At 34.3% G+C, this 12,100-nt stretch overlaps 1 protein-coding gene across 1 annotated transcript in view; it reads right to left on the bottom strand.

Annotated features, from left to right (window-relative positions):
- TPP2 (tripeptidyl peptidase 2) overlaps positions 1-12,100 on the bottom strand; it is a 69,344-nt gene that overhangs the window by 41,111 nt on the left and 16,133 nt on the right. The window contains exons 3-6 of the mRNA XM_074192775.1: positions 11,646-11,741; positions 10,075-10,179; positions 8,570-8,694; positions 2,738-2,901 (exon numbers count right to left, since the gene is read on the bottom strand). Of these exons, the coding sequence (XP_074048876.1) occupies positions 2,738-2,901; positions 8,570-8,694; positions 10,075-10,179; positions 11,646-11,741 (490 nt within the window). The remainder of the gene's footprint in view (positions 1-2,737; positions 2,902-8,569; positions 8,695-10,074; positions 10,180-11,645; positions 11,742-12,100) is intronic.

Genomic DNA, 12,100 nt, shown 5'->3' with positions numbered 1-12,100 from the left:
AAGGAACCAACCCTCTCATTTTAGAGATGAGGCAAATGAAATTCAGAGTAGTAATATTCCCTGCCCAGAGTCACTGAGATGATAAGAAACAGAAGTTGAATATGAATCCATTCTGACTGTAATTCAGGACTCTGAAATTCCACTACTCTCTTTTTACCACCTTTAAATGGTTCCGTAAAAAAAGTACTGTTCGTGACTATTTTAGAAATGTTAAACATGACTGAACATGTATAACCCATATCAGAAAACTCACTATCATGGAGAGGGCAAGGAAGGAGGTGGAACCCAAAATCTTACCAAAAAATGAATGTTGAAAACTAACTTTATATGCATTAATTGGAAAAAAATAAAATTTAAATTTAACAATTTTATTTCCTATTTATTCTTTTAAAATACAGCATTATTTAAACAATCAAGTTTGGTTATAATGCACCAATAAAGTTAGGGTCAAATAATGTTGGTTGTGGACAGTACCTTCTAATTGACTCTCTAAGAGCTGATATAAAGCTCAAAGATTTTGAGTAATCTTGGCATCAAAGTCCTTCCAATCTACCTATCTTAGACAACATAGTTTTCTTCTTTCATTGTCCCAATGTTTGAAGTTCATTTAGTTTGGTAGAGTGAATTTAAAATGACCTCCATTTGCCCTTAAGACCACAGTCTGTATAACAATTCTTCCTGACTCTCCTGCATCTAATTACTCACATACTCTAAGAAATGAAATTAGAGCCATGTACAGAGAACAAGCATTCCAAGCTTCTAATTTTCACATGAATGTCTTTAAAAAAAAGAAGTTTCCTAGTTCACAGTCTTTGTCTATTCCCTCTCGCAAATGACCAGTTCCGGGTTCCTCTTACCAAATAAATGAACTGACATTTACAATGCCACTACTTACAGTTAGCATTAATTTTTAATTCACATACAAGAGCAGACACAATTAGCTCCCCTGAACCAATTATTAAAAGAAATTGTAACTTACCAGAATAAAACCTTTAGAAAAAAAAAATTCAAATTAAGATAAAGTAATTTATAAAAAGTTTGAGTAAGAAGACAAAAGAGCTATGAACATCAGGGTGAGAACTCTAGATTTGCTTCAACACACAATAAGTCATTATAGTTCTATAAGTATGGAGATGACAAAGATAAAAGTGGTGTTACAGCAATATTAATCTAAAGTTATGCAACATGAAATAAACAGAATGAGAAACAAAAAGCAGGAGGTTAATACTGTAGCAAAAGACTAGTCTACATTAGTAACAGTATAATGGAGAAATAAATGAAATCAGAAACATTTCAAAGGAAAACTCTAGAGAACTTGATCATAGAAACCAAAGAGGTAGAAAACAAACTCCAAGGTTGACCCCAGAGAGACTGGAGAATAGATGTGCAGGTATAAAAGGAAGGATGGTTGTTATCAATAATGCCAATCTAGCAGAGACCCAGGTAAAAGAAGACTAAGAAAAATTATTCAATTAGACAGAGTTCCATGAAGTAGTAGCAGTGGAAATCAGAAAACGAGGAGGTAACAAAGAAACAGAAAGTCAAGAAATGGAGAATTCCATCTTTCCAGGAATCTTATGAAAAGAAAAGGTTCTTTGATATAAGATGAGAGAACCATTTGCTAATGAATACACATTCAGAAAACTTGACTCTAACTTAAGAACTGTGTTTTGCAGAGAAAAGCTCCAAAGCTCCTGGGATAAATCAATCTAAAGTTACTATGGCAAACATATAAAATCCTAATCTTTTAAGTGATGGACAGAGCAAGAGATGAAGAAAGAAACTGGTCCAGGGAGGAAATGTTTGATTCAGAACTAAGTTTACAAATGATTATCATTAGTGACTATATGTTGTGATCATTTTTTGCTCCCCCTAAGTAATTTCATGGAGCAACAACATGACAATACAGAAAGTTAACCTCAAGTCAGGAAGAAGATCTAAGTTCTAACCTTCCTCTGGTTATCACGTGATCATTTAACCAAAGCCAAGACACTTAACCTCTGGATGATCCAGGAAATTTTACAACTCCAAAATGCATAACTTTTCCTGATCTGTACTGCCAATTTTCTGACAGAGATATCCCCACTGTAACAATGAAATCAAATCTGGACCATACAAAACAAACTAAACTTTTATCTGTTGGTACCTGATGAGTCTATGGAAATCTCAGACTCTTAGCAAATGGAAAGTTCTTTAAAATATTGAAATACACATGCAACCAAAAAAGAGAGCATAGGCCTGACAGAGAGAGAGGGAGAGAGAGAGGGAGGGGGAGGGAGGGAGGGAGGGGAGAGAGAGAGAGAGAAAGAAACAGAGAGACAGACAGACAAGAAAAATAAACCAAAGAAAAATGGAAAACTTGAAAAATACCCAAAAACTCCAACAGAAAACCTTTCCACTAAATAATTTGTTCTTTCCTGTTTGTATCTAGATTGATAAAAAATAAAATGCACAAAGGTGGAAATGCTTCACTATTTTCATTAGGTTTTCTTTTCCAACATACTAAGATAGTGACATTTGCTTTATGGAAGGTTGGAAATGAGAAAGTTTAGTCCCCCTAACTGGGTGAAACGAGGAGGTTAGAACCCATAAATAATAAATTCTGTATAGTCCAAAAAAAGGTAAAAGGTTGGACAACCCCGATTTAGAGTCTAAATCTTTTATAAATCTACAATTTTTAATCCTTAGCTTTAAGACACTTTCATCATTTAGTGGCTACATAAATGAGAAGAAATACCTCCGCTGGTCACAATAGAAAGTAGGTTCCCATCATCATATATATTAACAGAGTAATTCAACATCTCAGCTGTGCCAAAAGAACCATATTCCTGTGCTTCTTTGTAATTTCTCAATACAGTGCTGTTACTTAAATCCCCATTTTCATTTGAATCAATGCAGGCTCTGTGAAATTAAAACAGAATTGTTAATACCCAAATTTCTATTTGTGTGTCACAAACCAAATAATCTCTCCACGCCAAGTAATTTGTTTTTCTTAAGGATAAGGATCTACCATACTTACCTCTAGTACATACCAAAGTAAATGCCAAGTTCTGACAAACCATTCATTCAAAAGATTGTAAAAAGAGAGTAGCCAGGAAACCAAATAGTGATAGTATCAACAGACAAGGCAAAGTTAGGAAGAGGAATAGGTTTTAAGGAAAAGATGTTTTGGTTATATTAACTTTGAGGAAGTAGGGGAACAGGCAGGTAGATATGTAAACTGGAGTCCGGGGGACAGAACAGAACTAGATATAGAATGGTCATTTACCAACATTTAAATTAGTTCTTTAAAGTCTGTAGAGTGCTTTGTATACATCATTTCATATTAGGTTCACATTAATCTTATTCATAATTAATATCCCACTGGACCATAACAAACTAAACTTTTAACTGTAGGTACAATTAAATGACTAAATGATTTGCCCATAGTACCCAGCTAGCAAAGTATTTTAAGTACTAGAGACAGGACATGAACAAGGTTACACTAGATTCTCTCCTATACCCTTTTGCCAATAATAGGTAGTTACTGGAAAGAGAGGAATTATTCATAAATATTGCATCGAAGGATGACCATTTGATCATTATACAGGCAGGGACTTCCCCTAGAAAATTTCACTTGAAAGGAATTATGGTTAACTTATACATAAAAAAAAGCTATGTTAATAGGCTAAGATTTTATATATAACTGGATATCATAAGAGCAAGCTCCATGCTAACTCAGATCATAATCTAATTACTTCTGAATCTCCGAATAATATCAAGAACATGTTGCAATCAGCACACATTTATTAAACTCCTACTATGTGCATAACTCTTATACTGTACATAAAAATACAAAAATGAAACAGTCCCTGCCCTCAAGGGGTTTCATATCCTATCAGCAGAAACAACACATATATAAATAAGTATACTCAAAACAAATTAAAAGTAATTCAGAGAAAAGTGCTAGAAATTGTTAAGTCCTAAAAGGGTTCATTTAGAAGGTGTCAAATGAGATAACCGCATAAATTATAGAAATGATAAAACATAAAATCAGACAATGACCATTCACACTGCAAAAGGATTCTTTGCTAAACATTTATTAAAAGGTAAAGCCTGGAGAGACAAAGAAAAAGGTCAAAGTGTATGATAGGATAAAGCAAGATAATAATCTAATCAAAGCTTAAAGCATAAGGCACAATAGCAAAAATAAAAACCAGGTTCAGGAAGTGCCTGATATACATACACTTAATATTAATAATGAATACATATATATTTTTAAAAATCAGAATTTGGGGGGCAAGGCCAAGATAGCAGCATGAAGGTAGCATTCCCAAGAACTCCTTCCCCCCAAAACTCCAAAAGCCAACAAATTATGACTCGAGCCAAAATTTAGAGGGGGCAGAACCCACAGAAAGACTGAGTGATACATTTCCCCAAGACCAGGGGGTTGGAAAAAAAGTCCCAGTTGCAGCACAACCCCTGAACAGCTTTAAGGGGCAGTGAGAGAATTCTGCTACAACAGAATGAGTGTGGACTGAGGAGCACTTGTCGCAGAATCTGCAGCGAGAATCTGGAGAAACCAGCCTGCATCCCAAGAGCAAAGCCCACAGACAGTAAGAGGGTCAGGGAGGACTGCAGAGATTTCTCTGCTCCCCCTGAGGCTAGGACTCCACTGCTAGCCCACACTCAGATACAGGTTGTAATTTGGGCTTCCATACTAAGTAGCCAAGCAGGGCCCCTTCTTATATCAAAGTACAGGCAAGAGAACATAAGACCTTGCAGGACTGAAGGTCCCAGTGGGGTGTCCCCCCCCCCACCAAAAAAAACCCAAAGCCTTGGAAGTGCTGCAAATTGGTCATGGGCTGAGGAAATGAGTAAAGAACAGAAAAAGAATCTGACCATAGAAAATTACTTTAGTCCCATGGAAGATCAAAACACATACTCAGATGGCAACAAAATCGAAGCTTCCATATCCAAAACCTCCAAGAGAAACAGAAAATGGGCTCAGACTATGGATGAGCTCAAAAAAGACTTTGAAAAGCATAGGGGTGGAGGAAAAATTGGGAGGAGAAATGAGAGCAATGCAGAAAAATCATGAAAACCAAATTAACAGCTTGGTGAAAGAAATAAAAAAAATTGAAGAAAATAATATGTTAAAAACCAGCTTAGGCCTAATGGAAAAAGCAAAACAAAAGGCAAATGAGAAGAATGCCACCAGCTGGAAAAGGAGATAAAAAAGCTCTCTGAAGAAAATAACTCCTTCAAATGCAAAATGGAACTAAAGGAAGCTTGATGACTTTGCAAGAAATCAGGAAGAAATAAAACTTTTTTTTTTGCAAGGCAATGGGGTTAAGTGGCTTGCCCAAGGCCACACAGCTATGTAATTATTAAATGTCTGAGGCCCGATTTGAACTCAGGTACTCCTGACTCCTGTGCCACCTAGCTGCCCCTGAAATAAAACTTAAAAAAAAAAAGCCAAAAATTAGAAGAAAATGTGAAATATCTCATTGGAAAAACAACCGACCTCAAAAAGGGATCCAAAAGAAATAATTTACAAATGATTGGACTATCTGAAAGCCATTAACAGGAGAAGAATCTAGACTTCATTTTTCAAGAAATAATACAGGAGAATTGCCCCAAGATCCTAGATGCAGAGGGTAAAATAGAAATTGAGGGAATTCACCAGACCTCCTGAAAGAGATTCCAAAAGAAAAACTTCCAGGAATATTATAGCCAAATTCCAAAACTCCCCCCACCAAAAAAATTCTAAAAGCTACCAGAAACAAACAATTCAACTACTAAGGCTCCATAGTCAGGATTACACAGGATCTGGCAGCATCTACATTAAGATCTGGCAGCATCTACATTAAGAGTGCGTAGGGATTGGAATATGATATTCCGGAAGGCAAAAGATCTTGGTTTACAACCGAGAATCAACTACCCAGCAAAAATGAACATCTTTCAGGGGAAAAGATGGACTTTCAAACTTTTCTACTGAAACAACCAGAGCTGAACAGAAAGTCTTGATCTCCAAGTACAGGAGGACTCTGGTGAACCAAAGAGGGAGTGGAAGAGAGGGACTAACTATAAGGAACTTGATGATATGGAACTGTTTGTATTCCTGCATGGGAAGATATTGATAACTCATATGAACTTTCTCATTCATAAGAGCTGTTAGAAGGAGTATTTATAGACAGGGCACAGGAAGAAGAGGAATATAATGGTATAATATAGTAAAAAGATGGAGTCAATGGGTGCTAAAGGAAAGTACTGGGAGGAAGGTAAAGGAGATGAAGAAGCTAAGAAATAAATTTCACATAAGAGTAAAGAAAAAGTTTTTTCAATGTAGTGGAAAGGGGGAAGGCAAGAGGGGATAAGTGAGCTTTCATTCTCATCGGAAATGGCTCAGAGAGGAAATAACATACACACTTAATAGGGTATAGAAAGCTATCTTACCCTAGAGAAAAATGAGAAGAATGGGATAAGTGGGAATGGGGGGAGGTAAGGGGAAATAGGTGATAGAAGACACGGAAGATTGAGGGAGAGGTTACTCAGATACATCATACTTTTGGAACAGGACTAGGATAAAAGGAGAGAGAGAGAGAGAGAGAGAGAGAGAGAGAGAGAGAGAGAGAGAGAGAGAGAGAGAGAGAGGAATAAATGAGGGTGGGGAGGAATAAAGTGGAGGTACAGCTAGTAATAGCAACTGTGGGGAAAATATTGAAGCACCTCCTCTGCTGGACTTATGATAAAGCAACTCATCCCAGAGACAGAGCCACTGTAATCTGAACACAGACTGAGGTATATTTCTCTTTCTCTCCTGCTCTCTCTCTCTCTCCTGCGCACGCTCTCTCTCTACTCTTTCACTATTCTTGAAGTTTCTCATTTTCTTGGGGAAGGGGTTTTATGTTTACTCTTATAACAAAATTATTGTAATAATAGTAATAATAAATTATAGTTCACTTAAAAAAAGAAGGGATGGGAATTCAGGGAAGCCTGGAAGGATTTGCATGAACTGGTGCTGAGCAAGATGAGCAGAACCAGAAAAACATTGTACATCCTAACAGCATCAGGGAGGTGATGATCAACTTTGATGGACTTGCCCATTCCATCAGTGCAACAATCAGCAACAATACTGGGAGAATACCATCCAGATCCAGAGAAAGAATTGTGAAGTTTGGAGAAAAAAAAAACCAAAGACTCTTACCTTTAATTCGGGGGGGGGGACCCCATTATCTTACTGTGTAATTCTGCTATCTTATACTTTATTTTTTCTTCCTTAAGGATAAGATTTCTCTCTCATCACATTCGACTTAGATCAGTGTATACCATGGAAACATTGTGAAGACTAACAAATTGCCGTGTGTGTGTGTGTGTGTGTGTGTGTGGATGGGGGGAGGGGAGATTAGGGGTAAAATTTTAAAACTCAAAATAAATAAAATAAAACAATAATAAAAATCAGACTTTTTAACCTTGTAGAATCAACATTATATAAGGGACCAACCTTGCTTTATTTTTAAACATCTCTGGATCATTGATTTGACTTATTTCCCAGACAAACATATCAAGCACAAGGTCCCCTGGAACTAATATTTTAAAGTATAAACTGCCTGACATTACTAACTAAGGCTTAACACAAAATAGGAAAACTTTACTATTGCTATGGTTTATGCCTCAAGAGGAAAATTTCTTATTAATAAGTACCAAATTCTATCCACACAATTCTTGTCTTCCTTTAGAATTGACCAAGAGAAAAGAAGGAAGATTAGAAAGAAGCAGTGGAAATACTCAGACCTATCAGAAAACCGTTTGATAGGTACCAAAAGATCACCTTAAGATCTCCCAACCACTAGGCCAAGGTCCTGCCTGAACTGAAAATAGCAGATTAGCACAGCTATTAGTCACAGTTAGAAAAGCAAGAGGGGAATAGAACCATATCAATGGAATCTTTTATTTCCCTATCCCCACCATGTGAGAAACCCCAGATAGCTAGGGGCCAAGGAAAGAAGGTAGGGCAGAAACAGTACATATTGGTACAAAACATATCACTATTAAAACACTGTGATCCCAGATCTCTGAAAATTTCATTTAAAGTTTATTGTTAAATAGTTTTGCCAATCACTAATGCCTCTCTCATTAGTTATTTACTACAATTGTGGTGCATCCTATAATGCCATTTGTCAAATATGGTTCCATGGAACCATTTCATTTCAGTTAAATATTCATATCAGTTCCTTTACAAAAGCAAGTATATTTTAAAACATTTCAATTTGCAAAATCATCATTTATAACACAACATAACATATTTGTGACAAAAGCTGAAGTGTACTTTAAAAATGTAGTTTCCAAATGAATAACAGTCTTGGTGCACTAAGACTTTTGGGAAACGTCGCACATCTTTAAAGTATGCAATCTTTCCCAATGAATAATGCAAAAAATAATTATCAACTTGGCTTTCATGTAGTTTGATCATTAGAACTACTGTTCTAAAAGAAAATAATCAGAATACTTTGTGAGATTTTAATTTTGCCATAGTTAAACACTTAAAAAATAATTAAAATATATAAGTCACATAGAATGGAATTACCTCCAGGTTTCACCATCGTGCCAAACTATGCAGTCATACACAGGGCCAGGGTCACTAAATTTTTTCTCAAAAGAATTTAACAGTTCTACTTGACTTTGAAGCTCCTCCTTGATTAATTTACTTAACTAAAAAAGATAACAAAACATGCATATTTTTGGTATATTTTTGCTTCTAAAGAATGACTATATACAATGACTCCCGAGAACAATCTGTATAAATTGCATATATATATAAGACTATTTCTCAATTTTACACTTCACTGTGTGAACTTTAATCCAGAAAAACAAAATATCATTTTATCTTCCTACCCTAAATTGTGGTTCTATCTAATGAAATGGTTAAAAATTAAGGTCTCAAACCTTATGGTAAGAATGCTGGTTTTCTCTTAATTCTACATCAATTAATAAAATAGCTATGAATGCTCTCTAATAACTTTTACAAGCTATTTTAAGAACTAGTTATAAAAGAACTCAAGTTACTTAATCTACCAGCTCATATTACATATGCCATTAAAGATCTAGAAAAAAAAATCAACTCCTTAACTTGTAGTAGTTAATGAAACTTCAATTCTTTTCAACTTAGGCTAAAGAAAAACAGTATTTCTGGATCAATTCAAACTTTTAGAGGTGAAATGTATTAAAAAGGGTGTTTTAAAAACATCTGAGACAACATATTATGAACTGCTAAAAAGTACCCACCATTTCTATTACAAAATCTTTTTTTAAATCCAAAACATTCAGCAATGCATGTTACACTCCTATGATTTATCAAAAGTCAATGGTAAATCAGATCTATTACAGTTATAAAAAAAGATTTCAAAAAAATTTAAACAAAGGATTAAATTGAAACCAATGGGCTGGCAAAAAAACTGATTCTCTTTACATATAGCAAACATCAAAATTATTTGGAGGATAGCACTACACAGAAAAGTTTTGAAAATAAATGCACAAATCTTTCAAGTTTATTATATATTATATTCATATTTACAGATGATAAAAATTTTAGAATGAACTTGTTTTCTATATTTAATTCACAGAATTACTGTGAAAATAAAATAATGGCAAAATCTGAACTCATGGAAAAAACCTACTACATAATTACATTTTCATATGGAGGGCTAAATTTTTAACAAGATTGTGTGTGTGTGTGTGTGTGTGTGTGTGTGTGTGTGAAATGCTTAATAAAGCTTAATTTTCCATTACTTAAAAATTATTATCCTACCAATGAAAAAGTGGTAGAATATGATTTTTTTGTTATTAGGATACAAGTGAGATGAAACCAAGGCCCCATTTTAAAAATAAAGTTTTGAACAGTAGTCAAAAATTATATTAACAAAATAGTTAAAGCATAGAGTCCATGTCAATTTTAAGAGGAGGAATGGTATTATAGATCACAAAAATAAGCAAAGTGTTCTTAAACTTTAAAAGTCGAATCTTCATTCCCTAAGGAAGAATATTCTTTACCAATATTTTTATTTAAACTATTAGCAAACTATTAGCACCAACTTGAGAAGAAGAGTTGTTAACAGCATCAAACTCTTCTTGTTTCTTACAGACTTCTGCAAGTGCAACTCTATGAACAGGATCCCAAATTTTCTCCTTACGTTCTTTCTGAAAAACAAAGATATTTATCAATTCTTTCATACATTTTCATTATTTTACACAATTTTATTTTCAAACCTCATTGCTAATACATTTGGGCTGCCTTATACAATTAACATACAAATAAAATGTTAGTGAAGTTACAAAGGTTATGAACTAACTGTTCCAAATCAAAATTTGCTACTTTTCAAATAGAAATTATTGGAAATAGGAAGCTATATAGTTTTAAATAAAAATGTAAAGTATGACCATCTATAGTGATTGCCAACTAATAAAGTGCAAGGAATGTAATAAACAATTAACAGCCTTTAGTTTTTCAATAACTTTAAATTTCCACAGAATTTAAAAAAAAAACATTCTTATTTTAAAAAACAGAACTGAAAAAAAAATATTACTGAAGATAGTTGGAAATGACCCTGATTACCTCTATTACTGTCATTTTTCCCCATACTGAGATTTAATAACTATTAGCTAACTTTCAATTCTGATAATGGCATGTTTTATCTGAACAAAACAAAATCAGCAACAGATGCAATAATTTATGCAGCTGTAAAAATAATTTATAAATTGTACTTTGAAATACCAAATGAAATTTTCAAAGTAAAAAAGATCTTACTAGTTAAGCCTACTCCAAGCAGTAATCTATCGCTATTTCACTAAATTGAGGGCTCTGTAATCACTACATCAAGATAAATCTTAGGATTAATATGCAATTCAATATGCCATTGAAAAGAAAATTGAGTTCACTTGTGTTTTTAATGCAATTTTTTAAGCAAAGGTCACAAAGACACTGAATGAACTGTCTGTAGGTTGCATATAGTTTTATGGTGTGTGTGTGTATATAGTAAATGACCTCCCAATTAAATTGCAATCAAAGAATCAGAGTAGTGCAGGCAAAAACTAAGTTCCCTTCTGTGGCCCATCTACTACTTTTATGAAAAATCTACTCCTTGCAATAGCAATTTCTCATTTTATTCAACACTAGTCAGACAAAATTCATTAAAGTTAGAATTAGTGGGTAAAGTCAATAACAGAACATGATAGTAAGAAGTGGCAGTACGGGGGCAGCTAGGTGGCACAATGGTTAAAGCACTGGCCTTGGGGGTCAGTAGGACCTGAGTTCAAATACAGCCTCAGACACTTAATAATTACCTTGTGTGACCTTGGGCAAGTCACTGAACCCCATTGCCTTAAATAAAAAATTTAAGAAGTGGTAGTCTGGGGGATTCATTCAGAATGCAAGTAGAAAAGGGGAATAGAGTTCCTAAAAAGATAACCATCTATTCTGTCAAAAACCCTTAACTCTAAGAGAAGTCTGACAGCAACAGTGGTTGGCATTCTAAAGAAAGCAAAAATACTAATTATACAGGGAAAACACTTTTCAAGTAGAAGTAAGGATTCATAAAGGAAATAAACACAGTAAATATGGAATTTACAATGGAATTAATTCTTAATATGTATAAAAGTGACATTACCTGCATCCTCTCTTTAAGAGCCTTAGGATAGAAGTCATAACCATTTTTTATACCAATATGGTATTTGCCTGATGGATTTGTCCAATTTGTTGGAATCTATGAAGGGGGAGAAAGGTGAAATAATTTGTTTTCATTAAACATTATTTCTTTTTTTATAAAAGAAAGATTTTATTTATTTTGAATTTTACAATTTCCCCCCCAATCTTGCTCCCCCCCCTCCACAGAAAGCAGTCTGTTAAGTCTTTACATTGCTTCTGGTATACATTGATCTAAGTTGAATGTGATGAGGGAGAAATCATATCCTTAAGGAAGAAAAATAAAGTATAAGAGATGGCAAAATTACATAGTAAGATAAACAGATAACAATCTGTTTCTGTTACTGGGCTAGCCATCTGTAAACTCTAGTCCAGCTGTAGTCTAACGAGACTCGTGGATTGTAGTTCCAAACTGCAAAA

Source organism: Macrotis lagotis, chromosome 6 (assembly GCF_037893015.1).
Source record: "Macrotis lagotis isolate mMagLag1 chromosome 6, bilby.v1.9.chrom.fasta, whole genome shotgun sequence".
Taxonomy (NCBI): domain Eukaryota; kingdom Metazoa; phylum Chordata; class Mammalia; order Peramelemorphia; family Peramelidae; genus Macrotis; species Macrotis lagotis.
The sequence above is the reverse complement of the archived record's forward strand: the minus strand, read 5'-3'. Positions and strand labels throughout refer to the sequence as shown.